Genomic DNA, 14,475 nt, shown 5'->3' with positions numbered 1-14,475 from the left:
AGACTTATTGCACAGGTGGCATCACAATACCACGCTTGAATTCACTGATCTCCTGAGACCGACCCATTCTTTCACAAATGTTTGTAGAAGCGTCTGCATGCCTAGTGCTTGATTTTATACACCTTTGGCGATGAAAGTGATTGAAACTTGGAGGGGAAATTTGGAGAGGTGTCCCAATACTTTTGGTAATAAAGTGTATATATTTTTTTATTTTGTGCAACTTTAAGGGCATATTAAATAGTAATAAAAATAATAAAATAAAAAACGTCATTACCCCTTTTACTAATTCAACCTTTGGTCTCCTTACAAGGTGGGTAAATGTAAATAAATAAATGAGCACCTTTATGACAAGCCAATAACATTCTGGGATATTGTTTTATGTCACAGTTAGTGTTAGTTTTGGGTAACCAGTTGCAGCCCCCCAGAGATGCTTTCCCGCTGCTGGCCAATGCACTGACTAACAGCATGCTCTGTTAATGAGCGAACAAACCTCACCGTGTAAAGGACTGATCTTGGAAAGCCATCTGTTGTCATGCATGTTTTGCTTTGCTCAGGCAGAACATCACCTAGGGGTTTCAGCACAGACTGCCCTCTTACAATGCTGGCCACTAAAACACACCCTCTTCAATATGGTACCTCAGAGGCCAGAGAGAACATATGGGTACAGACTCATCACCTGCTGCTTTTTAATCGCTATTGTCCCTGATATATGATGTTATATGAGAGTTACCGTATAGTGATGTGGTAATGGCCTCAAGACTGGCAGAGATGCATTTGTTTTTGCCATAAAATGGTTTGTTTTATCTGAAAACATCGTTTTGACTGATGTTTGCCACAGGGCTGTAAACGTGCTTCAGTATGTCTTATTAATTCACTGAACACTTTGATGATAAGCAGTTTTCTTTTGAACTTGTGAATGACTGAACTATTTTTCTGTTATGACACTACTCTCTAATAAGTATTTATGGGCAAGCTGTGAAGAAAGCGAATGAGCGGTTCAACTGAGGAAAGCTAATCAGATAAATCTTTGAAGGTTTATAGGAGATAAAACTGACACCCTGCAGAATGCTAATATTCTTTTTTCACATGTTATATCAAGTATAAATGTAATTATTGTTCTGAAAATCAGGGCTTTGACATCATTGGTGTAATAAAACTTAAAATACTCTGCAATAATTATGTTAATAATTAATAATTATGTTAATAATTAATCTAATGTTATGATTCAATATTGTTATTGTGTGGGAAATTTAAGAAATAATAAATCGGTAAAAGGACGAATCAAGAACACACTAGGTCATATTTCACCCTAAAATCAAAAGAAAAACTGTAGTACAACAATAGGGAATATGCTCATAAGAATTGGACTGTTTTTCCTTGTAAGATTCTCCATTTGTTTTAATGTTTAATTTATCAAGAAGTTGAATCTCGTTTCTAGCTTGGAAAAATTACATTGTTAGATAAACAATAATAATATATATTTTTTAAATAATCAAAGTGAAGACACTTATAAATGTATTTAGTTACTGTATGAATAATCCCAGACAATCTTCATACTCATTTTTCTTCATTGATTTTATTAAGCAACTCCCTCTTGTTCCATTAGTTTACTTTTACTTTTGGCTCTGATTGGGCCAATTTTTGTGAATGTGTGAAAGTGAAAGTGTGAAAATATAAGTTTTCTGCATATTTTTACACTTAAAACAAACTGGTTTTGGTTAAAAATATGGTAGAATATATCTCACACTGGTATAATATTGTTGATTCTGTTCGAGACCGCAAACATACATATTTCATGTGCATGGCCTGTTTTAGTTTATAGTTTGAGTTTCAGTTTTAGTCAGTCTTTTCAAAGAAATGAATAAAACATTTTTTATACAGACCTTATGAGCAGCTTCCTCTTATTACTTCACAGTTTTGTTGACTTGATTTCAGCTCCAGAGGAAGAGGCATATAGGAAATGACATTGTGGCTATTGTGTTCCAAGAAGAAAATACACCATTTGTTCCCGATATGATTGCATCAAATTTCCTTCACGCTTACGTAGTGGTGCAAGTGGAGAATGCCTGCACTGATAACGTCCTCTATAAGGTAATTCATTCTTTAATCCTGTTTGAATCATTTAAACTGAAGCTTGAGCCATGGATTACATAAATCATTTCTTTGTTATAGGAATTATTCACATGCTTCCTTGGAGTGTTGATTCAGGATTTTTGCTAGAATGAATATGCGTTGAGGATTCCCAATATAATAGATTAGTCACTTATGGCTTGTTGTGCATATAGAATTAAAGGGTTTATTCACCCAAAAATAAAAATTCTGTCATTACTTGCCTTCATGTCGTCCCAAACCCATAAGAGCTTCTCCCAGAAAGGTAGTAAAACGGTTAACAGTTGTTAAAATAGTCCATGTGACTCCAGTGGCTCAACTTTAATTTTTAATGATGCGACGAGTATACTTGTGTGGGAAAAACAAACAAAAATAACAACTTTATTCAACAATATCTTTTTGGCAGTGTCAGTCTCGTACACAGTTTACGTTGTGAATAGAGTCCCGTTTTGAGTTTTACAATGCATGCGTATGATGCTGACGCAGAAGCTAGCCAATGGTGAGCCGCAGCTCTGCCGTAGAGCTCAAAGGTGATGCATTAAATTAAGGTTGAACCACTGGAGTCACATGGACTAGTATTTTATCAACTGTTTTTGATACCTTACTGGGCCTTGAAAGTGTTAATTAAGTAGCTGTCTATGGAGAAAGCTCTCAGATTTCAAGAAGACGAACAAAGGGGTCTTACGGGTTTGGAACGACATAAGGATGAGGAATTAATGACAGATTTTTCATTTTTGGGTGAACTAACCCTTTAAAGATCTGTTTGAAAGCTTTCCTGATATCAGTCATAATTTCTTTTATGTTATTGTAGGTATCTGTGACAGCAAGAGATGATGTGCCTTTCTTTGGTCCTGCCCTCCCAGACCCAGCTGTCTTTAAAAAGGTACATATTTTCATCCAGGATTCATGTAATATTACTAGTTCCACGTGGAATCATTATCCTGGAGTTCTATCACAAAGTTTTACACATCTTTTGCCCATTGACGTTCATTTAAGAAATATTTTGGTTGATTGATTACGCTTTAATTTGCCAGTTAGTGTACTCTTAGTTCAGTTGCATCATATTTAAATACAATCTAGAGATTCAGATTTTTTCCCATAAAAATGAGTACAGAAAATGTGGAAAAAGTCGGCAAAACTTTGCAGGTATGGATATGACTACAAAAACATCTTATTAATTAAGCAAAAATGTAATTAAAAAAGCCTTTTATAAAAATAGTGATGTGCAACATTATTAAATATAGTTTTTTTATTTGTGATGAAATCATTGAAATGAAATCATTATAAACAATATGAACTGTTCTTTGTATAAATCTAATTTATTCACCGTTTATTGTGTTTTTTGTTCAGAGTCCAGAGTTTCATGAGTTCCTCTTGACCAAACTGATCAATGCTGAATATTCCTGCTATAAAGCAGAGAAGTTTGCCAAGCTGGAGGTGAGAAGGGAATAAATGTGTGTGTTTATGCTTGTGTGGGAGCATCAGTATGCATACTACATTACAAATGTGTTTTCGTTGTCCAGGAGAGAACACGTTCTGCTCTGCTGGAGACTTTATATGAGGAGCTGCATATGAACAGCCAGTCTATGATGGGACTGGGAGGAGATGACGACAAACTGGAGAATGGAGGAGGCGGAGGTGGTGGCTTCTTTGAGTCTTTCAAGGTAGAATCCATTTCATCTCTAACTCAGTGGTTCCCAAACTGGGGTATGTGAGGTGACAGTGGTCTCAAACGCAGTTCCTGGAGGTCCATAGCCCTGCGCAGTTTAGCTCCAACCAGCTCCAACTAACGCCTGCTTGAAAGCTAGTAATCCTAAAGACCTTGATTAGAATGGATTAGCTGTGTTTAAGAGCTAAACTGTGTAGAGCTGTGGTCCTCCAGTAACTGAGTTTGAGAAGAATGGGGTACGAGAACAATATGCTGAATTTTGCAATTCATTTAATTCTACCCCACCTTAACTAAAATCGGGTACTAGCAGTGTGCATACGATAGTCTCTGCCTTAGCAAATCACAATATATTACTGCTGTTCATGACAATGTACCTTCGTTAAAGTGAGGTTTTAACACTTACTAGCATGAAGAACAAATATAGAAACAGAGAGTTCATAGAGATCGTTGTTAAAATGTTGATCAAATATTATACAGGCAAGATTATACAGGCAATAATGCAATTGTCCCAAATATCCACGAACCATGATTGCAAACGTAACATTGATTTTATACAAGAAAAGGATAATATTTAATTGATGTAGGCCTACATTTTAAATAGTATTGGCAGAATTGTTTGCTCTGTTTTGCAGTGATAGTTCCAATGAAAGCCACAACAGAAGTGTAGCACACAGCGGTGTTATGAACGACTCTGCGGCTTTGAACGAATCACAAGAGTCAATGATGCAATGAACCATTCATAAATACAGCCACTTGCTTCATTACTGAAGAATTGAATGACTGACGTGACTAACAGCCACCTACTGGTGGTTATGATTTAGTATTTAGAGGTGCCACTTAGTTTTTACCATCATTGCATATTTATCTATTGAACATTTTTTATTTAAAACATGATTAATTTTATAAAGGTAAAAAGTGCACTGGAAATCAATTTAAGAGGGCAAATATTGCCCCTTAATGGAAAAGGCGTGACTGCAGTCTGAGTGAAAGAGAAGGGGAACAGAAGGATATTAAATGCCTCAGGCATTAATCAGGCATCAAGACATTAAATCGCCACTCCAAAAAGTTTGGGAACCACTGCTCTAACTAATAAAAAGGATTTGTATTTGTTCAATTAATTACTGACAAAAGGGTGTTTATGTATAACAGAAGAGTTCTGGTGAATAGCAGATGCCAATTGGTCCTAAATGGCAGTCCTAAGTGTGAGATTAGGATTCAGTGATCAAGAAACATTTCTTATTATTATCAATGTTGAAAACAGTTGTACTGCTTAATATTTTTGTGGAAACCTTGATACTTTTTTAAAGGATTATTTATTAAACAGAGCGTTTAAAAACATTTATTTCAAATAGAAACCTTTTGTAACTTTTTTTTTAAATCAATTTAATGCGTTCTTGATAAATAGAAGCATTCATTTGACTAAAAAAAAACACTCAAAATTGTACTGACCACAAACTTTTGCATGTTAAACTGCATGCATTATGAAACAAATAAATGCATAAAACAGCAGTACACAACAAGTTAATTAACTCAAATAGAAAAAGCACACTGGAAATGGAAGGTGAAATTGAGGGCATTGCATTATGGATTACAGTGTTCACACACTCACATTTACCACATTTAGGCAAGCTCATCTGGTATTCTGCGCATACTGAAAATGTATGTACATCTCAAAGCATACATACTGCAGTAATTGTATATGTAGTATGCTAGTCCTAACAGTCTTCGTTTCACTGTCCTTTACTCTCTCTAGCTCTCCTGTTTCTCATATAAGCAGTTCTTGTGCCCTCTAGTGTTGCGTTGCAGTGATGCATATGCATCGTTTTTCTCTTTCTAGCGAGTTATCCGCAATAGAAGTCAATCTATGGATGCTATGGGCCTCAGTAACAAGAAACCGCACACCGTCTCCACAAGCCACAGTGGAAGTTTTACACACAACCCACCAGAAACTCCCAAAACTCCTGGAATTGTGAGTATGAAGACCCTTCTGGATGTCAGTGGGCCTTAAATTGTTAAAAAGACACAAAAAAGTCAATGCAGGCTGTCATGAGATGCCCCAAAACAGTGTGCCAGCTTTAGTTTGTGCCAGTCTTCATGCCCTCTGACCCCTCAGCCCGGCGGAGTCGCAGCTGGCATTCGCTGTGCCCTCCGCTCCGAGTGGGTTTGACCCGTGAGTGTGTGTCATCGTGGCACATCTGTGCTGAGGGTAGACCTGGTCTTCTTCTGCCATTTCCGATATTCATCATTTCACCATTAAAATGGATAAAAACTGATGTGTAATCAGCTCTTATGATCTGTATGGATGGCGGTCGGTGGAACAGATGGGGCTCTCCACAAGTGACTGTCCCATCTCCATCGCTATGACAACAAGAGCAACAGCAATAACTGAGAGAGCCTTTCATGACAGGTTGACATAAAAGACTATTAGTCACTCAAATGTGCTAGTGTGTTTGCAACAACTGTCCCAGGAACCAGATAATGATCAAACGTGTGCAAAACTGTAAATTTGCTGTCAGCTTGGATTTTTCCATTTGGTTTTCAAGGTCATCTAGGCGGCATTTAGGCATCTGTGCAAGACTTCATGCACAGATCTGATCTGCGTTACACCTTAAGATCAAATGAAATCTGAAAGACTTGTCCCTTTTTTATATAATAATAATACGAGTGGTCAAATACACAGTGGTAATTCGGGCTTCTATTTCTTCAGTTCATGAATTTAAAGGTTTGAAATTAGTCATTTTAAAATCATTTTATCAAGTTGTTTTTCAATACATACAATTACAGGCAGTCTTATCAAGCAGCCTGAAGTGTGTTGCTCGAGTGTGGAGTGCTGATAATCCAGTTTTGCTCTTATCTGATATTAGTGGTGGGCAATATCTTATCACGATATGAGTAATTTAATTTGATTTATCACAATATAGTTATTTTTGCCTTTATGGGTACATAAAACACACAGTTTCTGCCAATCTCATGTTAATCTACCTATAGTACCAATAGGGTAGTACTGCATCCTTCATATCTCCGAAGAGTCTTTAGTTTTATTATATTTATAAAAGAAAGTACAGATTATTTCCAGAAACAGTCGAACTCGTGCAGGCATGCTAAAGAGACGAGCAGAGCTAAAGAGACACGAGCATGAGCACGCACACACACACAAACACACACAAACACACGCGCGCACACACACACACTCACACACACAAAATACATCATGGCATTATCCCAGGATAACTTTCACTATACTCTCGTGTTGTTTACATTATAAGCACTTGCACTATTGCCAACAAAACATTTGATGCAGTTTCACTCACCGCCTGCGGTTTCAACTCATGACTGGGAACAAACAAACACGCGTTCATATACACACACATGCATAGTCTTTACTGTGTAAATGATACTGATTCAGCCAAGAGGGATTCAGCAGTGAGATTTTCTATCTTTTTTTGTTGTTGTTGGATTAGAATTAGCATAATGACAGCAGCTAAATTTGGATGATGTTACTTTAAGACAAACTACATGGATCCATTATACTTGTCTATTGTTCTTTCTTAGTTTATCAGTTCTTTCTTAATTGTTAACGTTCACTCAAGACATAAATTACTAAATACATGGTCATGGTCATTTTGACGCATAGGTATGTGTATATAACCCTTCAAGCCCAATTAGGCGGCAAAAAGCATTCAGGTCACACTGTAAATAAAAATCAAGGGACTGATCGCATCTAAATTTTTCAGTTGGCCGAATTGAATTTCTGTTAATTAAATTGCATAAATTCACAGAATTTCAATTCGGCCAACTGAAAAATTTTGATGTAATCATTCACAACATTTATTTCAATTGGAGACATTATTATTTTTTTTATTTTTTACAGTGTAGTTCTCCTGTGCTTTATGTTATTATAATAATAATAAACATGCATATAAACGGGACCTTAAAATTAGTAAATATATAACATTTAAAAAAAATAGTGTCATATGGTAAGAAACCATGTAATAAAAGTGCGTATGTTGAAGAAGTGATGTAGTGGCACTGGTTAATCATTTGAATCAAAATCTGACCCAATTGTGATTTCTCCACAGTCCCTGATTATTCCTGGAAAAAGCCCAACCCGTAAGAAATCCGGTCCGTTCAGTTCCAGGAGGAGCAGCGCCATTGGGATTGAGAATATACAAGAGGTTCAGGAGAGAAGGTGAGAGATCATGAGCAGACGATTGTATGGACAACTGGGGCCTTTGTATGATAAGGTTTAGAGTGAACATAGTTTCTTAATTTATTTTACAATACATTCAAATGCAGTTTATGACTTGAAGGCATGTTTTCCTTTCATTTTTGGACATTCTGTTTTCATAACAAAGAAAAAATAAAAGGCAGAAATTTATTTTAGAATAAATTGTCAAATTTTAAAAAGCTGTTGTCCTCTAATTCAAACTCATTTTGTTATAACCTACATGCATGAAGTTGTCTTGTTGACAAGAGAACCATAAAACAGGAAAAAAAAGATTAAAGCCTATTAAAAGATTATATTTACATTTATTTATTTATTTTTTACAATTTTGTTTTATGTTAAGGTTCATTCAGAAAATGCAGTTCTGAAATCAATAATTAAGATGTATTAATCATTCTGTATCCAGCAGTCGAGAGGTGTCCCCTAGTCCACAGAGAGCATCTGATGGTGGACACACCATTCAAGACCTCAGATTAGACAGCTCGTCCAATCAGAGCTCACCTGAAATGCAGACAACCAAGTTTGGGTGAGCACCATTTAAAACACTGTTAGCATGTAATCACACTCTAATCTAAGGCAGGCTCTTCCTTTAACCCCAAATTGTGCATGGGTGTCCAGTCTCTCCCCCCCCCCCCCCCCCCCCCCGTCATATTATTTTCATGTTTTTGAAAGAAGTCTTTTACACTCACCAGAACTGCCTTTATTTGATCTTAAATACTAAGTAAAACAATAATTTTGTGAAATATTAGAATTTTCAAGATCATTACTCCAGTCTTCAGTGTCACATCTGTCAGAAATCATTCTAATATGCTGAATTTCTGCTCAAGATATATTTCTTATTAATAATCTTCTAATATTTTCTTAATAAAAAGTTCAAAAGTGTAAAATTGTTACTGTCCCATTTGATTAGGCTGAAGGGAAAAAATTCATGACCCCAAACTTTTAAACGGTGGTATATGTGCATCAAAATATTTTCAAAATATTAACATCAAAATATCATATATCCTTATTATAAATACAATACCATTTATTACACTGATATCATTCTAATAGCCTACATTGTTTTTTATACTGTTTATATTACATCTGTTATGTATACATGGAATGAAATATCATCAAAGTTAAATATCATGTTCATAGTAAACAAATATTCTATAACCTGAGGTTTGGTAGCTTGTTCAAAGGGAACAATTGCACACAGACCGCTCCTTGTTGGGTTCAAATTCAACACAAAACCACTCCCAAATGCAAATAATAGATATTTACCTTCCCTTATATTAGTTTAAACGATTGTTTTAGTTTTACTAGTTTGTCAATGAGTCATTAGTAATAAAAACTTCTTTTAACTGCTATGCATCTGCAATCACGCAACATGAATTCTGTCATAACATTCACCATTATCGTTATGCAATATTAAAATACAGCCCAAGCAACACCATTTAACCACATGGACTCTTAGCTAGTGCAAAGATCAACAAGTTTGCAGCTTTTGCTTTTAATGTGTAGATGATTTGTGTTTGGTGATATGTTGATCAAAAAGAATATGCATTTAAATCAGTAACCATATGCTTCTGTTATTTCATTTGAAACATTCTTAAGTCTTCTACAATAGGTTTGCATGCATCCAAGGTCCAAAAACATCTCACAGTGTCTGAAACGTTTGATCAAAAGTTTTTGATTTAAGGATTCGGTCTCTCTTAACCTCTCCTTTCCGAAAGCTCTTCTCTGATTGGCCCAGTCTGTTGTGAAGGTTGAACAGAGCGTGTCAGAAACTAAACATCCATTACCATTTCTGAATTTCATCTCCAGAGGCCTCCTCAGTACTTTATACACAGTGAAATGAACAGTAACAATGGTGTTACCTTATCAATGAGTGCGAGTCCTCATGCTTTGGAAGTGCTTGCAAAGTTAATGTACAGCTAAACGACAGTGTTTGAGGGGCGGGTTAAAGTAGATGTTGTTCTTGGGCAGCCAATGAAGACCAGACTGGCATTATGCAAATTGGTTACAAACCTATAGATCCGTGAACGAAGTAAGACTGGAATTGCTGACCACTCGTTTCAGACAGTTCATAAGCTTTTCTTTCTTTTGGTAGACGATAACTCCATTTGTCGTGCACTTTGATCTTAGTTTGTGGATGTAAACAGTCTGCAAAGTTTCAGTTATATTACACACAACATGAAAGGTAATATCCAAAAAGCATTCAAGTGTGGTTAGTTCATTATTTCAGGTTCATTTGTCCTCATGTATGTGCATATGTGTGTGTTTTTGCCCTGTAGCTCCGCCCTGTGCTGTCGAGCTCCTTCTATCCCAGAGTCCCAGGACCTCTCTCGCTCCTCGTCCAATGCCAGCAGCTTCACCAGCGTGGTGGAGGAGAACGAGCAGGAACATGAAGCGACAGAGTACGACACGGGACTGGTGCGGTCACATCCACCCATAACTCTTTATTCATTAATACATGATTGAGCTACATTGTGCTCAAATTGTTGTCATTGGATTAAAAGTAGTACATGCATAACTGAAAAGACAACCTATATTTAAATGCTAGCCAAATGTATATGGGCGCATTGGAATTTGCATTTAATTCCTTGAACAGAAATATTAACACACGTTGATAATTTGCCAAGACTAACTGTTTCTGTTATTTGCATATGTTTTTCATTTTTCTGGAACACAGGACAGTCTGTCTTCAGCAGGGACGCCTCACAAACGAGATTCATTTTCATACAGCGCTGTGTGGTTGGAAGACGGCTCTGCTGGTGCTAGTCAGAGCAGTTCACACGGTGAGAACTAACACACATTTCACCTTGTGAACAAACCAGCAAATATTTGTGATATTAAGTAAAGACTTAAATGTTTGACTATGAAAAGTTATTAGACTTTTGTGTTTAAATTCTATATGGAGGTGGCCAGAATAATATTGAATTCTCTTTTATTTCACTGTAAATATTATGCAGTGAACCCCTGTCTTAAACATGTTGAAGACAATATTTGCTTATTTTACACATGTAAAGCTTTAGGATTAGCATCCCTGTAGCTCAATCTGTAGAACATGATGCTAACAATGTCAAGGGCGTGTGTTTGATTTCCAGAGAATCAAATGCAACATGTTTGAGCTTCTACAAGAACCAATGAGATTCATTCTCGTGTTACGCATCACGTTTGAGCTTCCTCAAGAACCAATGAGATTCATTCTCGTGTTACGCATCACGTTTGAGCTTCCTCAAAAACCAATGAGATTCATTCTCGTGTTACGCATCACGTTTGAGCTTCCTCAAGAACCAATGAGATTCATTCTCGTGATACGCATCACGTTTGAGCTTCAGCAAGAACCAATGAGATTCATTCTCGTGTTACGCATCACGTTTGAGCTTCCTCAAGAACAAGTGAGGTTTCTTCTTGTGTGTCAAGCTTCAGCTTCATTTATATTACCGAAAAGCTTTTTAAAACCTTTAGTTTTATGTTTAGCTAAGAATAAAAGCTGATTACATCTGTATTTCACAACGGTGATTTCTGGCCTTGTCACTGTGTGAACAGTTCGTATAGTTTGTATTTGTGCGCAGGCTTTAACAGTTGTCCGTTTCGCTGTAGGTCCTATTCGACAGCAGTCTGAACCTCTACGCCCAAAAACAGAGAGACAACACTCGGTAAGAAATGTGCTTACCTTCAAAAATATTCTAGTCCTAAAGAGGATGTTTATATAGTCTTATATAGTCAGGGAGGGTGGAAGGGCAGGAGAAGCTAAATTATAATTATGATCTATGACTAATAATGATTAACATGCTTGATACTGTCCATTTAAAGTCATAGCATGATCATCTCTGTCTCTCTCTCTCTCTCTCTCTCTCTCTCTCTCTCTCTCTCTCTCTCTCTCTCTCTCTCTCTCTCTCTCTCTCTCTCTCTCTCCTCTCTCTCTCTCTCTCTCTGTACATTTATAACGGCTGTTGAACATCAGATCTAATGTAGTTGATTTTGATGTTTGTTTACTCAACTAAATCATCTGTGACACAGTGTGCCTGTGTGTGTTTGTTCTACACAGAACTGCTAGCTGTCCTGTAGGCTGTAGATGACTTCATGGATGTCCATCAACAGGTTAGGAAAAGCAAAAATGAGGATTATATCTATGATGATATGCTCATGAGGCCTATAGCCCTGCCTCTTTTCGGTGCTGCGCTTATGTTGTCTTCCAGTTTGTATTTCCACAGCATGAAGATAAGATCTTACGGATTTATGAATGAACTGCGTATTTTAAATCTTAAAATCTTCCCAGTGTACTGGCTTTTCTTATGATATCCACTTTAAACATTACAATGCTCATGATAACTTACGTTAACACTAAAACAAGTAAATCTGCATACTCTTCGACAGCGATGCCATAGAAATATACAGAGCTATCGCTAAAACTCCAACACAAACTTCTAATGATGGCTCTTCTCTGGCGCATAAGGTCTATATGGATGTCATTTAATATTATACCTTTTAATGGCCTCATTTATGATTTTATGTTTATATATATATATATATATATATATATATATATATATATATATATATATATATATATATATATATATATATATATATATATGTATAGTTTATGTATCTTATTCTCATGAATCATATGTCTTATTCACAGCATTTTCATAAGCAGCCCTTTGCAGCGGACAATCGATGTGCTCACAAGAGTTCCTCGAGAGACACGGATGTGAAAGGGTGTGAAGCACTAGTTACAGCCCGCGGCGTACAGTCAGGCAAGTGTGCATCTGAATATCAGCGCACTCTTGTAAGGACTCCACCCCTTTATCATCTGTCATGCGGCTGTTGGTCTGTAGGCTAAAGAGCAAACCTGCCCAGGTACACGTGAAGAACAACAGAGAAGAGCTGCCAGCTAGGAAATCAATCATGCATGATTCTTATGGCCTTATCATAGGCTTCTTTCTTTCTTTCTTCCTTTCTTTCAGCCCTCATTGTGTGGGTTTGTTTTTATATTTGTCATATTTATTTATTTATTGAGGCTCACTGTGGTGTGTAGATCTTTTAGTAATGGGGGTGGCAAGTCGTCTCAAACTTTCGGCATCTTTCAGAATAATGAATGAGGTTCAACCTCAACCCATCATGCTTAAACTATACCCGCGGACCCGCAAAGCACTGTAATACACATCTATGTGTGGTTCTGTTCGGTTGCGTTTTGTGTCAGTAATGAGTAATGATGTTGAAAATGAATATAGGTAAATGTTAAATGTTGTTCTTGGGTTAGGTGTTTCTTCTGGTGTTGAGCCATTTCAGATCCTGTCCAATAAACATTATAGGCATTATAATTTATGACAAAACAAATAGATCAGGTGTGCGATGCTGTATGTGTTTTTAAAAATTATTTATTAAGATTATGCTGTTTTACTGATTAACATATTTTGTATGGCCACAGCTGCTTGTGGTAAAACTGACGTGTGTGTAAACTGTACACTAATGTAGTAGCTTCATGTTTATGGTTTCATGTTTTAAAGCCTGCTGTGCAGATTGAAGGGTCAGATATACTACAGTCCTGAAGCCTTTTATAGCTTATATGGAAAATGAGCAATATGAATGTAAAACTGATGAAACGGCAGATATATATGATGGTGGATATGGACACTAAAAACACTAGGTCAAAGAATATTCTCAATGGATGCTTGATGCTCAATAAAAATGGTGGAGATTTTGTTTTTAAAAGGAAATACATATTTTATGAATATTAAAAAAAACAGATCGATTAATCAATGTTTTCGTTTTTACACTTAATAGTGTTAATGCGATCTGTTAGCGTTTCCATTCATCTCATTGGCTTATGGGAGACACATTTTTTTTTTTGTTGAGCCAATCACCAGCTGTAAATGTGATGAATTATTCTAAACAACAATCCTAAATTGTGACATTAAAAACATCAGTCACTTTCATAATATCTGCTATAATAAAATGAAATGCTGTTTGCAAAAAAAAAACATGTCAGAATACACGGCTACTTTTACAGCTATGCCCTGGTATTTACTGTATTTACTTATTTCAAAGAGTACCATGGTATTACCATCATCGTATACACATGGTACTACCAAGGTATGTCAAAAAACATCAAAATACCATGGTACTTTTGTATGACTAACATCCCAGTAAATTTTTTTAAGGACTTTTGCTAATAGTGCTGTAGGTGCTTTCAGGGGTGATACTTATAAAATTGTACATGCAGAAGGAAAAAATATTTTTGGGTGGCTGAATCATACTTAAAGCTGTGTTAGAGCCCTAAATCTCTGCTGATTAGTCAAACTGTACATAATGCATTTGCACATGAAGCACAAACTCATTCCAAACAAACACCGACTGCTTTCTGCAAGTGATTGTTCTCTTTTACAAGTACTTATGCTAATTTTATGAAATGTTTTACTGTAAATAAGACGCTTTCTTTTTTGTAATTAAAAACAGAAGAATCATATCTAAAAAT

At 36.2% G+C, this 14,475-nt stretch overlaps 1 protein-coding gene across 10 annotated transcripts in view; it reads left to right on the top strand.

Annotated features, from left to right (window-relative positions):
* rap1gapb (RAP1 GTPase activating protein b) overlaps positions 1-14,439 on the top strand; it is a 98,843-nt gene extending 84,404 nt beyond the window's left edge. For 7 of the 10 annotated variants that reach the window (XM_067460301.1, XM_067460304.1, XM_067460298.1 and 4 more), the window contains 12 exons: positions 1,936-2,091; positions 2,921-2,992; positions 3,460-3,546; positions 3,633-3,773; positions 5,616-5,747; positions 7,858-7,967; positions 8,410-8,529; positions 10,283-10,421; positions 10,681-10,786; positions 11,595-11,650; positions 12,043-12,095; positions 12,640-14,436. In XM_067460301.1, coding sequence (XP_067316402.1) covers positions 1,936-2,091; positions 2,921-2,992; positions 3,460-3,546; positions 3,633-3,773; positions 5,616-5,747; positions 7,858-7,967; positions 8,410-8,529; positions 10,283-10,421; positions 10,681-10,786; positions 11,595-11,650; positions 12,043-12,051 — 1,128 coding nt within the window. In that variant the 3' untranslated portion in view covers positions 12,052-12,095; positions 12,640-14,436. Of the gene's footprint in view, positions 1-1,935; positions 2,092-2,920; positions 2,993-3,459; positions 3,547-3,632; positions 3,774-5,615; positions 5,748-7,857; positions 7,968-8,409; positions 8,530-10,282; positions 10,422-10,680; positions 10,787-11,594; positions 11,651-12,042; positions 12,096-12,639 lie in introns of all 10 variants that reach the window. The other 3 variants (XM_067460296.1, XM_067460300.1, XM_067460299.1) reach the window with 3 other exon arrangements.
* Positions 14,440-14,475: the final 36 nt, after the last annotated feature.

Source organism: Pseudorasbora parva, chromosome 12 (assembly GCF_024679245.1).
Source record: "Pseudorasbora parva isolate DD20220531a chromosome 12, ASM2467924v1, whole genome shotgun sequence".
NCBI lineage: Eukaryota > Metazoa > Chordata > Actinopteri > Cypriniformes > Gobionidae > Pseudorasbora > Pseudorasbora parva.
Note: the sequence above shows the minus strand (reverse complement) of the source record. Positions and strands in the feature narration are given on the sequence as shown.